Here is an 18,175-nt window from a genome sequence, read left to right on the forward strand (position 1 = left end):
TTTTTTTTTTCCAGAACTGTTTTCTTAACTTCTTCCACAATGTTGTCAGTAATTGATGTGCTAGGATGTCCAGAGCGCCGTCATCTTCAGCATCTTCTTGACCCTCTGTGAAATGTTTATACCACTTGTAAACTCTTGTCTTACTCATAGTAGATCACCAGTAGCTGTAGTCAACATTTCAAATACAGTGCTGCACTTTATTTCATTTTTCTAGCAAAATTTAATGCAAATTCTTTGTTCCATCTTTTTCAAAGGTAAAAATTCAATGAGCACTTGAAAACACACTTTACTTTTTCAACCGTCAACAATAAACCAAATATTCAAAACAGCTGAAAATGCAAACATACATCAGGAACATGTGTAGCAAGAACATAAAAAAAATTGAAAGTCATATGTTAAAGTCTGCAAAAATAAAATAGTCTGATTACTTTTTAATCACACCTCATATATTGCTAAATGGCTCAGAAAGTCATCTGTCCCGAGGTGCACATTGTTTGTGTAATGGTTCCAGGAGCAAAAAAAAAATTTTGATTTTCAGTATTTCATATAACTGTTCATGATATTTAAAATGCTGTCATAATCTAGTCCTTAAGATGCATAATGTTACACAAAAGTGATAACACAAGAAGTCAAGTATTACAGTTAGAAACTGTGTATATTTCTTGAGGCAGTGTAACTCACATGACACAAATCGCTCAGGCTGTATTCTCTGTTTGAGAACGAGATCACTTTGTGACTTCCAACAAACATGACATATACAGGATGGCACACCAAATGTTTTACCATTTGTTTCATACATAATTTATGAGTAGAATTAGATATCCCATTGAGCATCGCAACAGCAGTAACAGTAGATCTCTGAGAAACAAATGAGTTACAAAATGATGCATAATTACAAATACTATCGCTAGGAGACTAGTGTTTACAACACAGCCAACAATGGGTGACTAACAATGCAGCTGCGATTGGCAGTTGTGTTGCTGTTTCATGAAATGAAAAGTCCTGTTGCGATTTGAAGGTGTTTTCAACAACAGTTTAACACATGGTGGGCCTCTTCCAAGAGAACCATTCCCAGGCTGTGTGATCAGTTTGTGTAAGAGAAGTCCTGGCAAATTGTGCAGAAGGGCAGCCGTGGAACTGGACGTATCCAGATCTTAAAAGTGGCCACCAGATGTACCCATATAAGATCACCTGTGCACAGAAGCTCGCTGCAGAGTGTAAGGGACAGAGACTACTGTTTGCCTGCTGGGAGAGTACAAACTCTGTACATTTGGTTTTCAGACAAGGTGCATTTTCATTTGGACGATGTGGTTGACAAACAAAATATTTGCTTTTGGGGTACTGATAATTCACAAGTGCTTCACGAATGACAACATTGTGCTCAAAGGATAACAGTGTGGGTCACAATTTCCAGTCACGAACTTATTGGATCTTTTTTCCTTGAAGAAAGTGTGAACAGTGTCTGTTATTTGAGCATGCTGTGCAATAACTTTGTTCCACAGATTCTTGGTACTGCATTGCCCTTCATCGTGCAGTGGTTCATGCAACATGGAGCAAGGCCACATAGTGCAATCACTGTGTTGGATTTCTTACATGAGCATTTCGACATACAGGTCCATTCACTCAGATTTCCAGGTCATTTCAGTGACAGAAAATTTCCCCACCCCGAATAGTCCAGATCTCAACCTCTTTCTTTGGGAATACCCAAAGGAAACAACTTTCCCGAAACTTCCACATGATTGGATGGAGCCTAGATGTCTTATTTTTCAAGCTTGCAGTGAAATCACAGAAGCCATGTGCCGTAGTGCTATTGCTAACATTAATGTTTGTCTGAAGGAAGTTAGGCATCAGAATGGTGGACATATTGAGTATGCACTGAGTTAAAACAATTTTCTGCTGAGTGTTTTCTGTTGTAGTATATGTTCCTTTGAGTTCGTCTAGACAGTAAAATTTTTACTCAAAAACAAAATGGTGACACTTTTCATGTGCCATCCTGTAATTTCAAATCTTTTTGAAACTTTTCCTTGCTGACATCCCCCCCTCCCCCACCCCAAAAAAAAAAAAAAAAAAAAAAAAAAAAAAAACCACACACACACACAAATGAAAGAAAAAAGTTTATTGCTTGCTGTAGCTTTGCTGTTCATGCAGTAACATGACATTTTAATTTATTATATCTTTACTACTAAATCTATTCACAACGCACTTTGCAGTGGTATATTCACATATATTGCAAAAATTATATCACTGTATGAGACATAGTCCAGGAGATGTGGCATGATAAAGATTTGAGATGTGTGAAAAATTAGCTGTTTTATACACGGGAGCTAGTTGTTTAAATAAATGGGGGTGGGGAGTTATTAGTAAAGAAAATAATTGAGTAAATAAAAATAAAGAAAAAGTAGTAATAACGGAAAACAGAAAGGGAATTATATGTTTACAGAGAGAAAGTCTAGGAGGATGATGGGATGTTGAGGAGCAAGTTCCCACTTACAGAGTTCAGCAACGTTACTGTTGGACAGGTGAATTCAAATGTGGTGTTGCAAGGCACTAAGATCCCTTGAATTATGCTGCAGAGTACTTTCAGCAAATGGGTACTGGGTGTCCATGAGGTGGACAGGTCTCCTGTGCCAATTCATGTATTCAGTCACTTTATTGGTGGCATTCCTATACAAAACATGGCACAGTGAATAAATGTTATGTTTTAGTTGGTGAACAACAAGTGTGGTTCCACATGTTGTGCTGTCTTTGATGTTTTTGGCCTTACCAGTGGTGGTTTTGGAATAAATGGTAGTGGCTGAGAGCATAGGCAGGTTTTGTAGTGGGTACAATGGTGGGAGTAGGAGCATTGGAAAAGTGGTAACAGTCTGAGACTGTCATACCTTTTACCAAAGATATTACACAGACTAGGAGTATGATGGAAAATGGCAGTGGGTTGTGTGGGTAGGATATCAGGATGAGTTGGTCTCAGTAAGATCACCTTCATACCATAAAGGTCGACAGGCGATAGTTTTTGCACGCGGTAGTAAACAGGTATAAAGGCTATATTGCTCAAAATTCTTAGGTATCCACATCAATAGAAGGTTTAACTGAGAACATTGTATCCGCCAAGTTTCAAAAAGTTTGTGCTATATAAAATTTGTCTCTAACATAATTTCGGATATTAGTTTCTCAAAGCAAATCAATTTTTAATATTTCAATTCACTTGTGAGTTTATGGACTCATATCGTGGAAAAATTCACTGGTATCAAATAGTCTTTATCATCCGAGAATGATTATTACAGTTGTATATTGAGGGCCTCCAGAAACCTCCTGTCACAGTCCTTAAGTAAATAGGAATACTGCCCACTGTATCACAACATATTGCAAGCTATATTAAGTCCCCTTGAGTTAGCAAATTAGTTAAAAGTAAGCTAAAAGCATTTTGCTTTACAAGAAATTTATTGTCTTGATCAATTTCTAAAGAGAGATGGGCAGATTGTTTCATACATTTGTCTTGATTTTGGTGTTCCAGTTCAAATTTTAATTTCTTTACATGTTTTATTTTTACATGGTTAATAATATTTGCAATCTTCTGTAATTTTTAATAGTTTTCTCTTTTGGCTTGATAAACCTGACAAAATGTTCATTTAATTGCTGGACAGTTTTATATAATTCATAGTAAGATTCCCTCATGTCTCTGTATGGGAGTGTAAATTACATTTATATAATACTAAATTATTTGTTTTGACTCGTTCCACACCTGTGTCAGCACACAGTAATGTTTCTATGTAATAAGTGTCTAAATAAATAAACTGCATATTTTCAGTTACCACTGTAAACTTAAAAAACAGTTACTACTATGGCAGGTGACATGTTTCTTCAACATATGTGGCAGATCCGTATGATGTGATTCGTCTGTTCCCGGATCTACTTCCGCAGGAGACACGACAGCCGACTCCGGACAGTCCCGACAGGCACCCTATTCGACAGAAGCTGCAAGATCGAGAGCTCGAAAATGCTCTTCTTGCGTTGATTGAATTCCTCACTGAGGTAAATTCAAAAGTACACACTACTTCAAGTATTTAAAAATGAAATCCCAAAATTATCACTACTTACTGTTATTGATCGTAATAGTACCAAAACAATAAATTCTTGTCAACAACTAGTGCACTAATTGGTGCATTGATTCTGAGTAAGTTGTACTGTTTATTCTGACTACCCCTGTCTATGTGCAATTTTTCTGTTTTTAGAATTGTATTAAGATATGTTAATTAAAGTACATACTTATGTGTTTGTGCATTGATTCTGAGTAAGTTGTACTGTTTATTCTGACTACCCCTGTCTATGTGCAATTTTTCTGTTTTTAGAATTTTATTAAGATATGTTAATTAAAGTACATACTTATGTGTTTGCAAAAGATTTTTGGCATTGTTGATGGGAGTACACTCTTTAAAATTCTGAAGACATTGGGGATAAAATAAATTACAGAGGATGAAAAATTATTTACAATTTGTAAAGAAACCAGGTGGTAATTATAAAAGCCAAAGGACACAAAAGAGAGGCAGTAGTTCAGAAAGGAGTGAAGCAGCATTATAACCCATCTCTCTTGTTATTTAGTAAGGAAACTTAGAAGAAATTTTGGAAAAGGAATGATTGTTGGAAGGAGAACAGAGAAATATTTTAAGTTTTGCCAGTGACAGTGTAATTCTATCTGGTAAATGTAGTGGATAGGGACTTCAAAAGGGAATAAAAGATGAATAACAACAAAGTAAAACAAGGACTGTGAAATGTTGTCACATTACATTGAGGTGATGCTTATAGAATTACATTAGGAAATGAGACACTAAAAGTAACAGAAGATTTTTTTTTTTTTTTTTTTTTTTTTTTTTTTTTTTTTTTTTTTTTTTGGAGGGAATTGCAGTAGCAAAATAACTGGCATTGGCAGAAGTAGGGGCGGAGCTATAAAATGCTGATAGACAATAACAAAAAATTGTTGTTCAGAAAAGATAAGCATACAGGGGGGGGGGGGGGGAAATCACAACACCAAAAAATAATAAATGTAAAGTAATGAAATTTCGTGAATATATTTGTCTACGTAACATGTTTAAGTGATTAACATTGCAAGATCACAGGGTAATGTAAGTGCAAGATAAGCCATTGCAAATGTGAAATGCTGGTGCATTAATAACTAGCCAAAATGTTGAATGGAGGCATGCAAACATGTATGTGTTGTGATGTACAAGTGCCAGATGTCACTTTGTAGTATGGAGTTCCAAACCTGTTGCACTTTGTCAGTCAGTACAGAGGCGGTTAATGCTCTTTGTGGATGACACTGGAGTTGTTGTACGATGACGTTCCGTATGCGCTCTACTGGAGACAGATGTGGCGATCGGGCAGATGAAGGCAACACGTCGACACACTTTAAAGCGTGTTGGATTACAACAAATCTTTTGAAGTGTGGTCTTAACAGAAGAATGCCGAAGATTACATGGGTAGATTGGATGAGCAATCAGGAGGTGCTGAATTCTATGATTTCTTGATTAAAAGAAGGGGCTTCATGAATGTCAAAGAATAGTTGATTTGTTAATGGAGGTATGTGGAGGGGAGCTTTAGAAGGAAATCCGGGCTTGACTGCAGTGAGCAGGTTCAAAAGGGTGTAGGCTGCAGTAGTTATGCAGAGATGAAGAGGCTTGCATAGGATAGGCGTGCACAGAGAGCTACATCAAAGCAGTCTTTCAACTGAATACTATGGCAGTGAAGGTTAAGATGTGAAATAGAGTAGGTTGCTGCACACCGCATAGAGGACACATTGAGTGGCAGCAGGCACATCAAAAGAAGACCGCTAGGTATTATCAGGTATTGGACATAGCCCTTCATCAGATGTGTGTTAAAAAAAAAAAACACACACACACATATTCACTAATGCATAGCTCACACACTTGTGGCTGCTGTCATCTCCGAGTACTAAGTCTCCACTGACTGCTCAGCTTGCTTGATTCATATCATAAGCAGTCAGGCCTTACCGCCCAGAGGCGTGGAAATACCCAGGCTATGTTCATCCAGTATTTGAGAATATGTGCCCTTAGTGACTTCCAACATGCTGTACACACAATTTCTAAATGTGATGAAACTTTTTCTTCCTCTCATCCTTACAAAAATATAAAGGAAAAAAAGTTTGTCACACACTACATTTTCTCTGTTCATGCAGTAAAACAGTCTCATCCGACATAATATTTTAATTTATTACTTCTTTATGACTGATTCTATTCCCAACACTTTTTGCAGACAGTATCCACATATTTTCTGAAAGTACCCGCAAAAGTATATCATTGTACAACACATAGTTCAGGAGATATGACATCATAAACTTTGATATGTGTGAAAAAGTAGCTTTTGCTTAAAATAGAGCAAAAATTACCCATTCTATACTTTTCCAGTGTTTGATGGTGAGAGCATTTATTGACTTCAGTGACCTGAGACAAATTTAAACATAATTTCAAATTTTTTCTAAACTTTTTGTCACTGGCATGCCTAACATCATCTGTTTAACACATTAACTCATGTCTAAAGTATCAGAAGGTGCTTTATACATAGGAGTTTGATTCTTTGAAAGAATCAGGTGTTTACTGGTGAAATGCTAGAACTATACTAGAATCATGTTAATTCATTAATTGATTCATCTGTTACTACTTGGTAGAAAAGCTTAGTTATAAGTGAAAGGCAGCTTAGTCAATCTTTGAACATGCCGCACCAACGCATTGCTTTTTTTTGCTACATTAATTCTCAACACCAGCTAAATACTTATCCAGTGTTGGTTTTTTCAGGGTTTAGTATTAATGTATTAGTTACTCAGGAAGTGTGTTTTTCTTAAGGATGTATATAACTTAACACATAATTCTACACAGTATACTGACGTGATTGTTCCCATCAACTGCATCTTAAATTATTCCAAACATAATCCTGAAGCATGTACATATACCAAGCGAGGTGGCGCAGTGGTTAGCACACTGGACTTGCTTTCAGGAGGATGACGGTTCAATCCCGCCTCCAGCCATCCTGATTTAGGTTTTCCGTGATTTCCCTAAATCGTTTCAGGTAAATGCCGGGATGGTTCCTTTGAAAGGGCACGGCCGATTTCCTTCCCCATCCTTCCTAACCCGAGCTTGCGCTCCGTCTCTAATGACCTCGTTGTCGACGGCACATTAAACAACACTAACCTAACCTAACCCAAGCACGTACATACTATTGTGCTTTTCAGATTGGAAATGACTAATATTCGGTAAAAAGATTCGTCGTCTTCTTCTTCTTCTTCTTCTTCTTCTTCTTCTTTTCTGTCCTTTCACTTTAACAATAGTAGTCATTTGTTGCATGGTGGTTCCTTTATAAACTGATAATTGGCTCATAATACAAATAAATATCAGAAATTATGCTTTTGTATTTCTTTATACTTGTTGTAACGAGTAGCAAGAGGAAAGTCAGTTGCAATTTTCAAAAAAGCTATAGGGACTTACCTAATTTAATGTGAAGATGCAAGTGAGTAATCTGGCGTAAACTGAAAAAGACTGCCTTTAGAATGAATAATGAAATATAAGAAATGTCCATATAATATATTTATTTGACACCTTAAATTTACTGATGATTAGATCTTTGGCGGTAAATCACAAAGTGTTTCAGACTAACAGTTTGCAAATATTGGTTGTATCATGTTTAATTGTTTTAGTAGCCGGCCACGGTGGCCGAGCGGTTCTAGGCACTTCAGTCTGGAACCGCACAACTGCTACAGTCACAGGTTCGAATCCTGCCTCGGCCATGGATGTGTGTGATGTCCTTAGGTTAGTTAGGTTTAAGTAGTTCTAAGTTCTAGGGGACTGATGACCTTAGATGTTAAGTCCCATAGTGCTCAGAGCCATTTGAACCATTTGAACTGTTTTAGTAAATGAATTTTGAGACTGCATTTCTGTTACTACATTATCTTTCAGTGTAATTTTTAACTGGGTTGTTTCTAACTAGTTGAAAGCTGTATAAATGTTTCATGAAGTTTCAGGATTGCAGCGCACTATGTCAACCTCCTGTCATGATATTTCAGCTGACAACCATTCAGCCATCTTCAAGTGAGTGTGTAGCACTGGAGATTACTAGTTCATATTGCGAACTTCATATCAAAACTTGGCGGGGAGACACATGTGCAAAGGCAGCCACTATTTGAGAGACCTCTGTTGAGTTTCGTGTGTTCTATAAATATTGCTCCATCTATGGTGTGCAGGCACATGTGTAATGGTGATACTTAGTGGTGTAAATTGCCTGAACATTTATAAGTTGGGGAAAATGCATACAATAAATGCCTGGGCAAACGGCCAAAATTCATAAATGTCCAGATATTTTTGCATTTTAAAGATTAATTTATAAGTGGGGCCCATAAAAAATTTAAGCTGATATTTAGTATTGGAAAAGGTGTTTTGCAACACTGCTTCTTCAGTGGCTGGGTAACCAAGTAGAAAAAGCTGCTTGAGAGTTCGGGGAAGTTATTAGGAGAAACAAATTGGACTATGAACATAACTTTTTACATCTTTAGTGAGGCCAATTCTTGGGAAGTTTCAAAGTAATTTTTGAAATAAAGTATAGTTTGCATTGAGTACCGGTAGCTAGTCCATAGGTAATATTTTTGCTTACTACTGATCCTGATTTCACGATTCCAAGAATCATCAATTCTCTAGGAATTGACTAGTATCAGAATTGAACGATTTCAGTGTCTTGGGCATCGAGTTCTTGTTGTTAAATCTTTTTTATATTAATGTTCTCATTTTATCTTCACAGCAGTGCAGTTATATGAAAGCAGATAAAGAAAGGAGCAGAATAGAAAACTATAGTCTGACTCATATGTCACTACAACTGATTTCCCCCCCTCCCCCGGTGATTTCTTTAATTTCTTCAATAAGAAAAAATTTTATGACCAACAACACGGTTAGTAACAGTTAATTTAAATATTCTGACAGCTGGATTTTAACTCTATGAGTGCGCATTCTAACAGAGAGCGCACATTTAGCATCACTTTTATGCATATGCCTGCAATTTGTTGATGGAGCAATATTTGACGAGGGCACAAGAATTGACAAAGGTCACTCATGTAGCAGCTGCCTTTGCATGTGTGTATCCGCACCAATTTTTGGTATAAAGTTAGTGATGTGAACTAGCAATCTCCAGTGAAAGACACTCACCTGAAGGTGGCTGAATGGTTGTCAGCCGAAACATCGTGGCAAGAAGTTGAAGTAATCTGCTTGTAGTCCTGAAAATTCATGGAATACTATTTATGAAGGGAAAATTTCAAGAAATACATTGATGTGTGTGCTGTTTATCTGACATCCTCAAAATGTGTTGTAATTTAATTTTAAAGTATAGTGCCATCACCATATTTACAAGATGCAAAAAATGTTGACAGGTCCGTCTTAAATTGATGGCTGGCAACACTGTCCAAAATAAAGCCATGGGTAACAATGTGAATAATAACAACAATTATAACATAAGGAACAGTGACAATGTAGTGGCAGAGGGAAGCAACATGAACAAGTCCACACAACAGCTGCTGCAAATCATAGACACAACTCTGCTGAAATGTTACCTTCAGGTAATTGAACATTAATTTAAAAAGAAGATAGCCTCTGCTTATAGCTTTATACTTTTTGAATTTTGAATTATGACTTTCCCTTCGCTCCCAGCTTCAGGCAGTGTTGGCTTCGGTTACACAGCTTGAGGCTGTTGCCAATGGGCATCACTGTGGGGGTTTGTCGGGGACGGCCAGCTCGTCCCACACATCCCCCGATCGGACTACAACTGTGGCTGCCCGGGATACTGCCCACATTGAGGCTGATCCCTCACCTGTGGTAGAGTGGGAGGTCGTCTCGAGGTGTGGCAGGGGGCGAAAGACATTCCGGAGGGCTGAACGGAAGGCCTCTCCAGTTTGTCTGATGAACCGGTTTCAGGCTCTGTCTCAGGCTGATACTGATCTTCGGCCGGACGTGGCTGCTTGTCCTGTTCCAGAGGTTGCCCCTCAGTCTGCAAGATCCGGGCGGTTCAAAGGGTGGGCTTACTGGTAGTTGGGAGCTCCGACGTCAGGCGCGTAATGGGGCCCCTTAGGGATATGGCAGCAAGAGAGGGGAAGAAAACCAATGTGCACTCCGTGTACATACCGAGGGGAGTCATTCCAGATGTGCAAAGGGTCCTTCCGGATGCCATGAAGGGTACAGGGTGCACCCATCTGCAGGTGGTCGCTCATGTCAGCACCAATGATGTGTATCGCTATGGATCGGAGGAAATCCTCTCTGGCTTCCGGCGGCTATCTGATTTGGTGAAGACTGCCAGTCTTGCTAGCGGGATGAAAGCAGAGCTCACCATCTGCAGCATCGTCGACAGGACTGACTGCAGACCTTTGGTACAGAGCCGAGTGGAGGGTCTGAATCAGAGGCTGAGACGGTTCTGCGACCGTGTGGGCTGCAGATTCTTCGACTTGCGCCATAGGGTGGTGGGGTTTCGGGTTCCGCTGGATAGGTCAGGAGTCCACTACACGCAGCAAGCGGCTACACGGGTAGCAGGGGTTGTGTGGCGTGGACTGGGCGGTTTTTTAGGTTAGATGGCCTCGGGCAAGTACAGAAAGGGCGGCAGCCTCAAAGGGTGCGGGGCAAAGTCAGGACATGCGGGGACCAAGCAGCAGTCGGTATTGTAATTGTAAACTGTCGAAGCTGCGTTGGTAAAGTACCGGAACTTCAAGCGCTGATAGAAAGCACTGAAGCTGAAATCGTTACAGGTACAAAAAGCTGGCTGAAGCCAGAGATAAATTCTGCCGAAATTTTTACAAAGGTACAGACGGTGTTTAGAAAGGATAGATTGCATGCAACCGGTGGTGGAGAGTTTGTCGCTGTTAGTAGTAGTTTATCCTGTAGTGAGGTAGAGGTGGATAGTTCCTGTGAATTATTATGGGTGGAGGTTACACTCAACAACCAAGCTAGGTTAATAGTTGGCTCCTTTTACCGACCTCCCGACTCAGCAGCATTAGTGGCAGAACAACTGAGAGAAAATTTGGAATACATTTCACATAAATTTTCTCAGCATGTTATAGTCTTAGGTGGAAATTTCAATTTACCAGAAATAGACTGGGACACTCAGATGTTTAGGACGGGTGGTAGGGACAGAGCATTGAGTGACATTATACTGAGTGCACTATCCGAAAATTACCTCGAGCAATTAAACAGAGAACCGACTCGTGGAGATAACATCTTGGACCTACTGATAACAAACAGACCTGAACTTTTCGACTCTGTAAGTGCGGAACAGGGAATCAGTGATCATAAGGCCGTTGCAGCATCCCTGATTATGGAAGTTAATAGGAATGTAAAAAAAGGGAGGAAGGTTTATCTGTTTAGCAAGAGTAATAGAAGGCAGATTTCAGACTACTTAACAGATCAAAACAAAAATTTCTGTTCCGACACTGACAATGTTGAGTGTTTATGGAAAAAGTTCAAGGCAATCGTAGAATGCGTTTTAGACAGGTACACGCCGAGTAAAACTGTGAGGGATGGGAAAAACCCACCATGGTTCAATAACAAAGTTAGGAAACTACTGCTAAAGCAAAGAGAGCTTCACTCCAAGTGTAAACGCAGCCAAAACCTCTCAGACAAACAGAAGCTAAACGATGTCAAAGTTAGCGTAAGGAGGGCTATGCGTGAAGCGTTCAGTGAATTCGAAAGTAAAATTCTATGTACCGACTTGACAGAAAATCCTAGGAAGTTCTGGTCTTACGTTAAATCAGTAAGTGGCTCGAAACAGCATATCCAGACACTCTGCGATGATGATGGCATTGAAACAGAGGATGACATGCGTAAAGCTGAAATACTAAACACCTTTTTCCAAAGCTGTTTCACAGAGGAAGACTGCACTGCAATTCCTTCTATAAATCCTCGTACAAACGAAAAAATGGCTGACATCGAAATAAGTGTCCAAGGAATAGAAAAGCAACTGGAATCACTCAACAGAGGAAAGTCCACTGGACCTGATGGGATATCAATTCGATTCTACACAGAGTACGCGAAAGAACTTGCCCCCCTTCTAACAGCTGTGTACCGCAAGTCTCTAGAGGAACGGAAGGTTCCAAATGATTGGAAAAGAGCACAGGTAGTCCCAGTCTTCAAGGAGAGTCGTCAGAATTTTAGAACATGTTTTTTGCTCGCGTATCATGTCGTTTTTGGAAACCCAGAATCTACTCTGTAGGAATCAACATGGATTCTGGAAACAGCGATCGTGAGAGACCCAACTCGCTTTATTTGTTCATGAGACCCAGAAAATATTAGATACAGGCTCCCAGGTAGATGCTATTTTCCTTGACTTCCAGAAGGCATTCGATACAGTTCTGCACTGTCGCCTGATAAACAAAGTAAGAGCCTACGGAATATCAGACCAGCTGTGTGGATGGAGTGAAGAGTTTTTAGCAAACAGAACACAGCATGTTGTTATCAATGGAGAGACGTCTACGGACGTTAAAGTAACCTCTGGCTTGCCACAGGGGAGTGTTATGGGACCATTGCTTTTCACAATATATATAAATGACCTAGTAGATAGTGTCGGAAGTTCCATGTGGCTTTTCGCGGATGATGCTGTAGTATACAGAGAAGTTGCAGCATTAGAAAATTGTAGCGAAATGCAGGAAGATCTGCAGTGTGTAGGCACTTGGTGCAGGGAGTGGCAACTGACCCTTAACATAGACAAATGTAATGTATTGCGAATACATAGAAAGAAGGATTCTTTATTGTATGATTATATGATAGCGGAACAAACACTGGTAGCAGTTACTTCTGTAAAATATCTGGGAGTATGCGTGTGGAACGATTTGAAGTGGAATGATCATATAAAATTAATTGTTGGTAAGGTGGGTACCAGGTTGAGATTCATTGGGAGAGTCCTTAGAAAATGTAGTCCATCAACAAAGGTGGCGGTCGTTCGACCTATACTTGAGTATTACTCATCAGTGTGGGATCCGTACCAGATCGGGTTGACAGAGGAGATAGAGAAGATCCAAAGAAGAGCGACGCGTTTCGTCACAGGGTTATTTGGTAACCGTGATAGCGTTACGGAGATGTTTAACAAACTCAAGTGGCAGACTCTGCAAGAGAGGCGCTCTGCATCGCGGTGTAGCTTGCTCGCCAGGTTTCGAGAGGGTGCGTTTCTGGATGAGGTATCGAATATATTGCTTCCCCCTACTTATACCTCCCGAGGAGATCACGAATCTAAAATTAGAGAGATTCGAGCGCGCACAGAGGCCTTCCGGCAGTCGTTCTTCCTGCAAACCATACGCGACTGGAACAGAAAAGGGAGGTAATGACAGTGGCACGTAAAGTGCCCTCCGCCACACACCGTTGGGTGGCTTGCGGAGTATAGATGTAGATGTAGAATTCTTTCCATGTAGTCTCCAACCTGTGTCTGTCTCCAGTCACCTTATTTTTCTTTTACTCGCCTCCAGTACTTTTCCTTTCTCCCTTGTGCTTTGTGCATTTAGAAGAAGATTTAATGCTACATTGTGTATTGTTGTACAGGGTGTCCACATGAAACCAACCTGATTTCCAAATGCAATTAAAAACCAATATGAGACTTAAATACTTGCAGTTTGCAGTATTGTGTAAAGTAACCTAAAATTTTTGTAGAGAAAAATTAATACACTTCTACATATACTTGTTTTGTAAATCATAAGATGTCTAGATGATACCCTACCTCAACCCATGTACGCACAAGCACATCTGGCGTGAAGAAGGCCATTGCATCCACAGTTGCACAGTTTGTACTTTGTAAGCTTACAAGCAAAGTTGTTTATGTAGCACATGTACTGTTGAGCAAATGATGTTTAGCTCTCTCGATGCTTGATGAGCTGACTTTGATGGGTTTCTTTGGAAGATCCCTCTGATCTCTAACTTTTCATCACATGTGCGTTTTCCGCCAGAATCTGACTATCTGTTGATGTTCTCATCAGCTAGCAACTTGTTGTACCACATCTTAATCTTCTTAGTGTCTGGCAGCTCCCTTTGAAATTCATATCAGAAATTTCTGTCGAGAGCAATAGGTTATTTGGTTTCTACATACCACACTACATATTAAGGTCACTTTTGAAGTGCAGTCATTTCTGGTAATTATTTAATATCTGAAACAAAACAAAAAAGAGCTGATTGGAAAAAATTTTCAGAGAACTTTTTGAATTGTTTTATATGATGCTGCAAACCACAAGTGGAGGTGTTTTCGTGTGGGCTCCCTGTATATCTGCATCCTTATAGCTCTCATTCTGAGAATGTTAAAATTTTGTTATATAATTTATGCTATTTCTCACTGGTTTCTCTCATTTAATTTGTCCTTTATCACCACTGTTGTCCAACTGAAGACTACATAAAAAAATTTTAGAAGTTACAGTACAATTACTGTACAGCGCATGGTGGAGGGTGCTTTGTACCAGTGTTATGACTGCATTAGAGTGATATTTTTGGAATCAACCCTTATTCTTTGAGATAATCTTGTCCCCCCCCCCCCCTCCCCAACCCTCTTCTCGTTTTCTTCGATGCCTCCCCCCCCCCTCCCAGTCTCTCTCTCTCTCTCTCTCTCTCTCTCTCTCTCTCTCTCTCTCTCTCTCTCTCTCTCTGCCTCTCCCCTCTCCCTCTTCCCTCTTCTCTTGGTGTTATTTTTTCTTTTTCTTTCTCCTTTTTCATCATGCCCCTCTTATCCCTGTTGTCTCTGTCCCCATTGAATGTAACAGTACGTTCTGGTGCAAACAAAGGACACAAGTCTCAAAGCTGAACCGTATTGTCCAGTGCCTTGTTTATGTGCAGTTTTTCTGCTTACCACTTTCTCAACATACTGAGTGACTGTCTTTTCTCATTCTCATGCCATTAATTGAACTCTCTCAGCATTTTCTGTTATCGTATTAGTATAGTATTCGTAGACTTGTACACCGTTATGCGAAGATTATGACAACTATTGCAGACAAACGATGCCTTGGTGGCTCCCCTGCTGAGGCTGAACCAGTGTCACCTGGTGGAGACAGAGAAGACCCTGCGGAGACACCAAAAGTACAGTGAGCTGGTGATACTGTACCAGACCAAGGGCCTGCACCGAAAGGCACTGGAACTGCTGCAGAAGCAGGCCGACCAAGTAGACTCAGCCCTTTATGGACATGAGCGCACCATCCAGTACCTACAGCACCTTGGTGAGTTAAAGGGCCAAGCCGGACTGTCACCATCGTTGTCAGTACTGCTCCATTCAAAGAGAGAGAGGGGGGAGGGGGAGAGAAAGATAGATAGACAGATAGAGGGGGGGGGGAGAGAAAGATAGATAGATAGATAGATAGGGGGGGGGGGGGGGAGAGAGAGAGAGGTATATATTGAAGTATGTAAATAAATGATTTGTAAAACAAAAGAAAGGACACAATGGAAATTTCAAATGCCCTAGACACTATTTAACAAAATTAAAAGCTATATACTGCATACAGGGCAAACCCAAACTCTACCTATAAAACTTAGGACTTTGTTGAAAGATATTTTCTGGGTATTTTGATATAAGGTATTCACACTGTCCTGCAGCTCGTGAGAGAGTAATTGCATTGTGCATCATTTCTAATCGCTGTTTTTCTCTGTATCTGTATTGCACGTAGTGTGTCTGCACAAATGTTGATGGTAATTGCTGTGTCTTGTTTGTCAAACTGGAACCTTATTTACTTTTACATACCCGGAAATTTCTTTTAAAGTTTTTAGCTCAATATCAGGCCATGTTCAGTGCTTCATTTTTGGCAAGCCATATGTCATAAAGGGTACATCTTGTGGTGTGGTTGGGACATTTTAGATGACTTTCTGTGTCCTGGACTTCACCGCAATTTCATTTGTTCTCTGTTTCTCATTGACACCTCATATAATCTGATTTGTATTAATTGGCGCTACACTCATTCTAATATAATTTGGTGTTCTCTAAAACTTCCTGCTTCCTGATGCAGAGTAGCCCTTCAGGGACTACAATGACAGCATCTCTTTCACTGTCTGCCGCCATTGGCAATTCATTCGTGTTGGTCATAGCTAATTGGGTGACAGTGTACGATAGCCATTGAAAATCACTGAACCTAATGACTTGTTTTGGTGGAAAATACAGATTCATCACTTTCGTTTTCGACATAGCATGAGATTGACTTTTAGTGTACTATTATGGATTGTAAAGTTGGTTTCTGGTTTTTGTGTTTATTTCTTCCATTGTATGTTCCTTGGAATATGAAAGGATTTCTTAGAACATCATTTCATATATCAGCGTTATAGGTACGTTGTGAGTTGGCAAGCCAATGAATGTGATTGGAAGGAAACTGGCGACTGATCTGTATCGCAGCGTGATGATCGTTTCGAAAATTGTGTGGGATATTTCACAATGTCGCATTTTTAAGGTGATGGGTAGACTGGAACCTAAGAGTACAGTTTAAATTTTACGAAATATTCTCTTTTATGTGGCAGCATTCTGCACGATAAATTCCATTACCTCACCACATAATTCTGCACACTTGACATCATAAGGGTGTTTATGTAATGCTATTATCTCATTGGTTCTGCTGTCTTGTCTAATGATGCAGCTAATGATTCATTGTGGTCACTTCCTATTGTTCACCGTGCTGGAAAAGCTACTGACACTGTAAGTGCACGTGTACTGTTCGCCCCCGAATCTTGCACTCTGTTCTGCTCAGTTCTCTTGATTTGTTTTTCTTGTACATGGACATCGATACACAGCAGTATGAATAGGTGTAGTGATGAAGAGTTGACCAATATGACCCTCACATAAAAGTTCACCAAATTTGATGCAAGAGCAGCAACCCATGCTAGGCCAACTGTTCATGCTGTGATGGCAACGACATCTCTGTACTTTCACAGCTTTAACTTTTCATCGTGTCATGAGCCTTCTAATGATAACTTTGTAGATACGGGCATTGCCCACAAAATGCAAGGTTCTGGTCTCAAATTTTGATTAGGCGCACAGTTTAATCTGCCTGGTAGTTTCACAACAGTACACAGTGTGCTGTGTAAATAAATACCAAGAGTGCTACTCTCAGAAATCATTATGATTCCTTCTGTCCACATACAACCTGTCATCACCCATTGTCCTTTCCCTGGCAGCGAGGTAATCCTAGATTGCAGCCATCCGATGGGTTTTGGGTCTTTTTACAGAAAGTTTTCCTTCCACCTCTCTTTCAAAATTTATTTGAGACACTTGTGCAGGCTGCACTCTCATTACATGCCCATATCACCATACTCTGGTTGTGCTAATTCACTCTATAAGCGGTGTCTTGATTCGAGGTTTCTTCCGTACCTTACCATTTTGGTCTTCTGGATGGTGGATTTAAGGACTTTCATTTCTTATGCTTGGAGTCTCATCGGCTTTTTCTTTGTGAGGGTGTATGCTAACATCATAGGCCGATATTGGTACAAAGTAACTCTTGAATATCCCTGATTTTGCTTTTTTGGGAATTGTGTCATCTCATAATGGGCTGTTATTTGTAGTAGAATTTTGGCACCCTTTTGCGCTCGTTTGGAAATCTTCTGTCTAATCAGATTATGCCTGGAGATTATATATCCAAGGTACAGAAAACTTTAGATGTAAGCCAGTTAATAGCACAAACAAGTTCATCACATTATGGATAATAGTTCATTGTTAACTTCAAGACAACTGTGCACCATGAACATTATAGCATGTCTTTCAAAAATAATTCACAGGCAAGGATCACATAAATCTGATCTTCGATTTTGCCGGCTGGGTGCTGGAGAGAAGTCCTGAGGAAGGCCTGCGGATATTCACAGATGATTTGCATGAAGTTGAGCAGCTACCTCGTCCCAAGGTGCTGGATTTTCTGCTCAGGAATCATAGGGACCTTGTAGTGCCATATCTGGTGAGTAATAGACACTTAGTTGTAAGACTCTTTAACTATACCCATTCATATTATAGCGCTGCAATATGTGTTTGAGATCTAAATGCGGACGCTGTAACTGATACTGTAACGACACTATCGATACAGACTAATGTGCAAAACTTAAGGAAAAAAGTAACTTTTGCTTTGTGTGTCATTTCCTAGGATCATAGCCTGATGAAATTTGGGCCATATCTAGAAAGAACTGCTACTTAATAGTACAGGAGGCCGCAGAAAGAAAAC

At 39.8% G+C, this 18,175-nt stretch overlaps 1 protein-coding gene across 1 annotated transcript in view; it reads left to right on the forward strand.

Annotated features, from left to right (window-relative positions):
- Window positions 1-18,175, forward strand: part of LOC126106520 (vam6/Vps39-like protein) — a 119,525-nt gene that overhangs the window by 62,888 nt on the left and 38,462 nt on the right. The window contains exons 8-11 of the mRNA XM_049912848.1: window positions 3,875-4,029; window positions 9,416-9,601; window positions 14,986-15,208; window positions 17,742-17,914. Of these exons, the coding sequence (XP_049768805.1) occupies window positions 3,875-4,029; window positions 9,416-9,601; window positions 14,986-15,208; window positions 17,742-17,914 (737 nt within the window). The remainder of the gene's footprint in view (window positions 1-3,874; window positions 4,030-9,415; window positions 9,602-14,985; window positions 15,209-17,741; window positions 17,915-18,175) is intronic.

This window comes from Schistocerca cancellata, chromosome 10, assembly GCF_023864275.1.
Source record: "Schistocerca cancellata isolate TAMUIC-IGC-003103 chromosome 10, iqSchCanc2.1, whole genome shotgun sequence".
In the NCBI taxonomy this organism is placed as follows: Eukaryota; Metazoa; Arthropoda; class Insecta; order Orthoptera; family Acrididae; genus Schistocerca; species Schistocerca cancellata.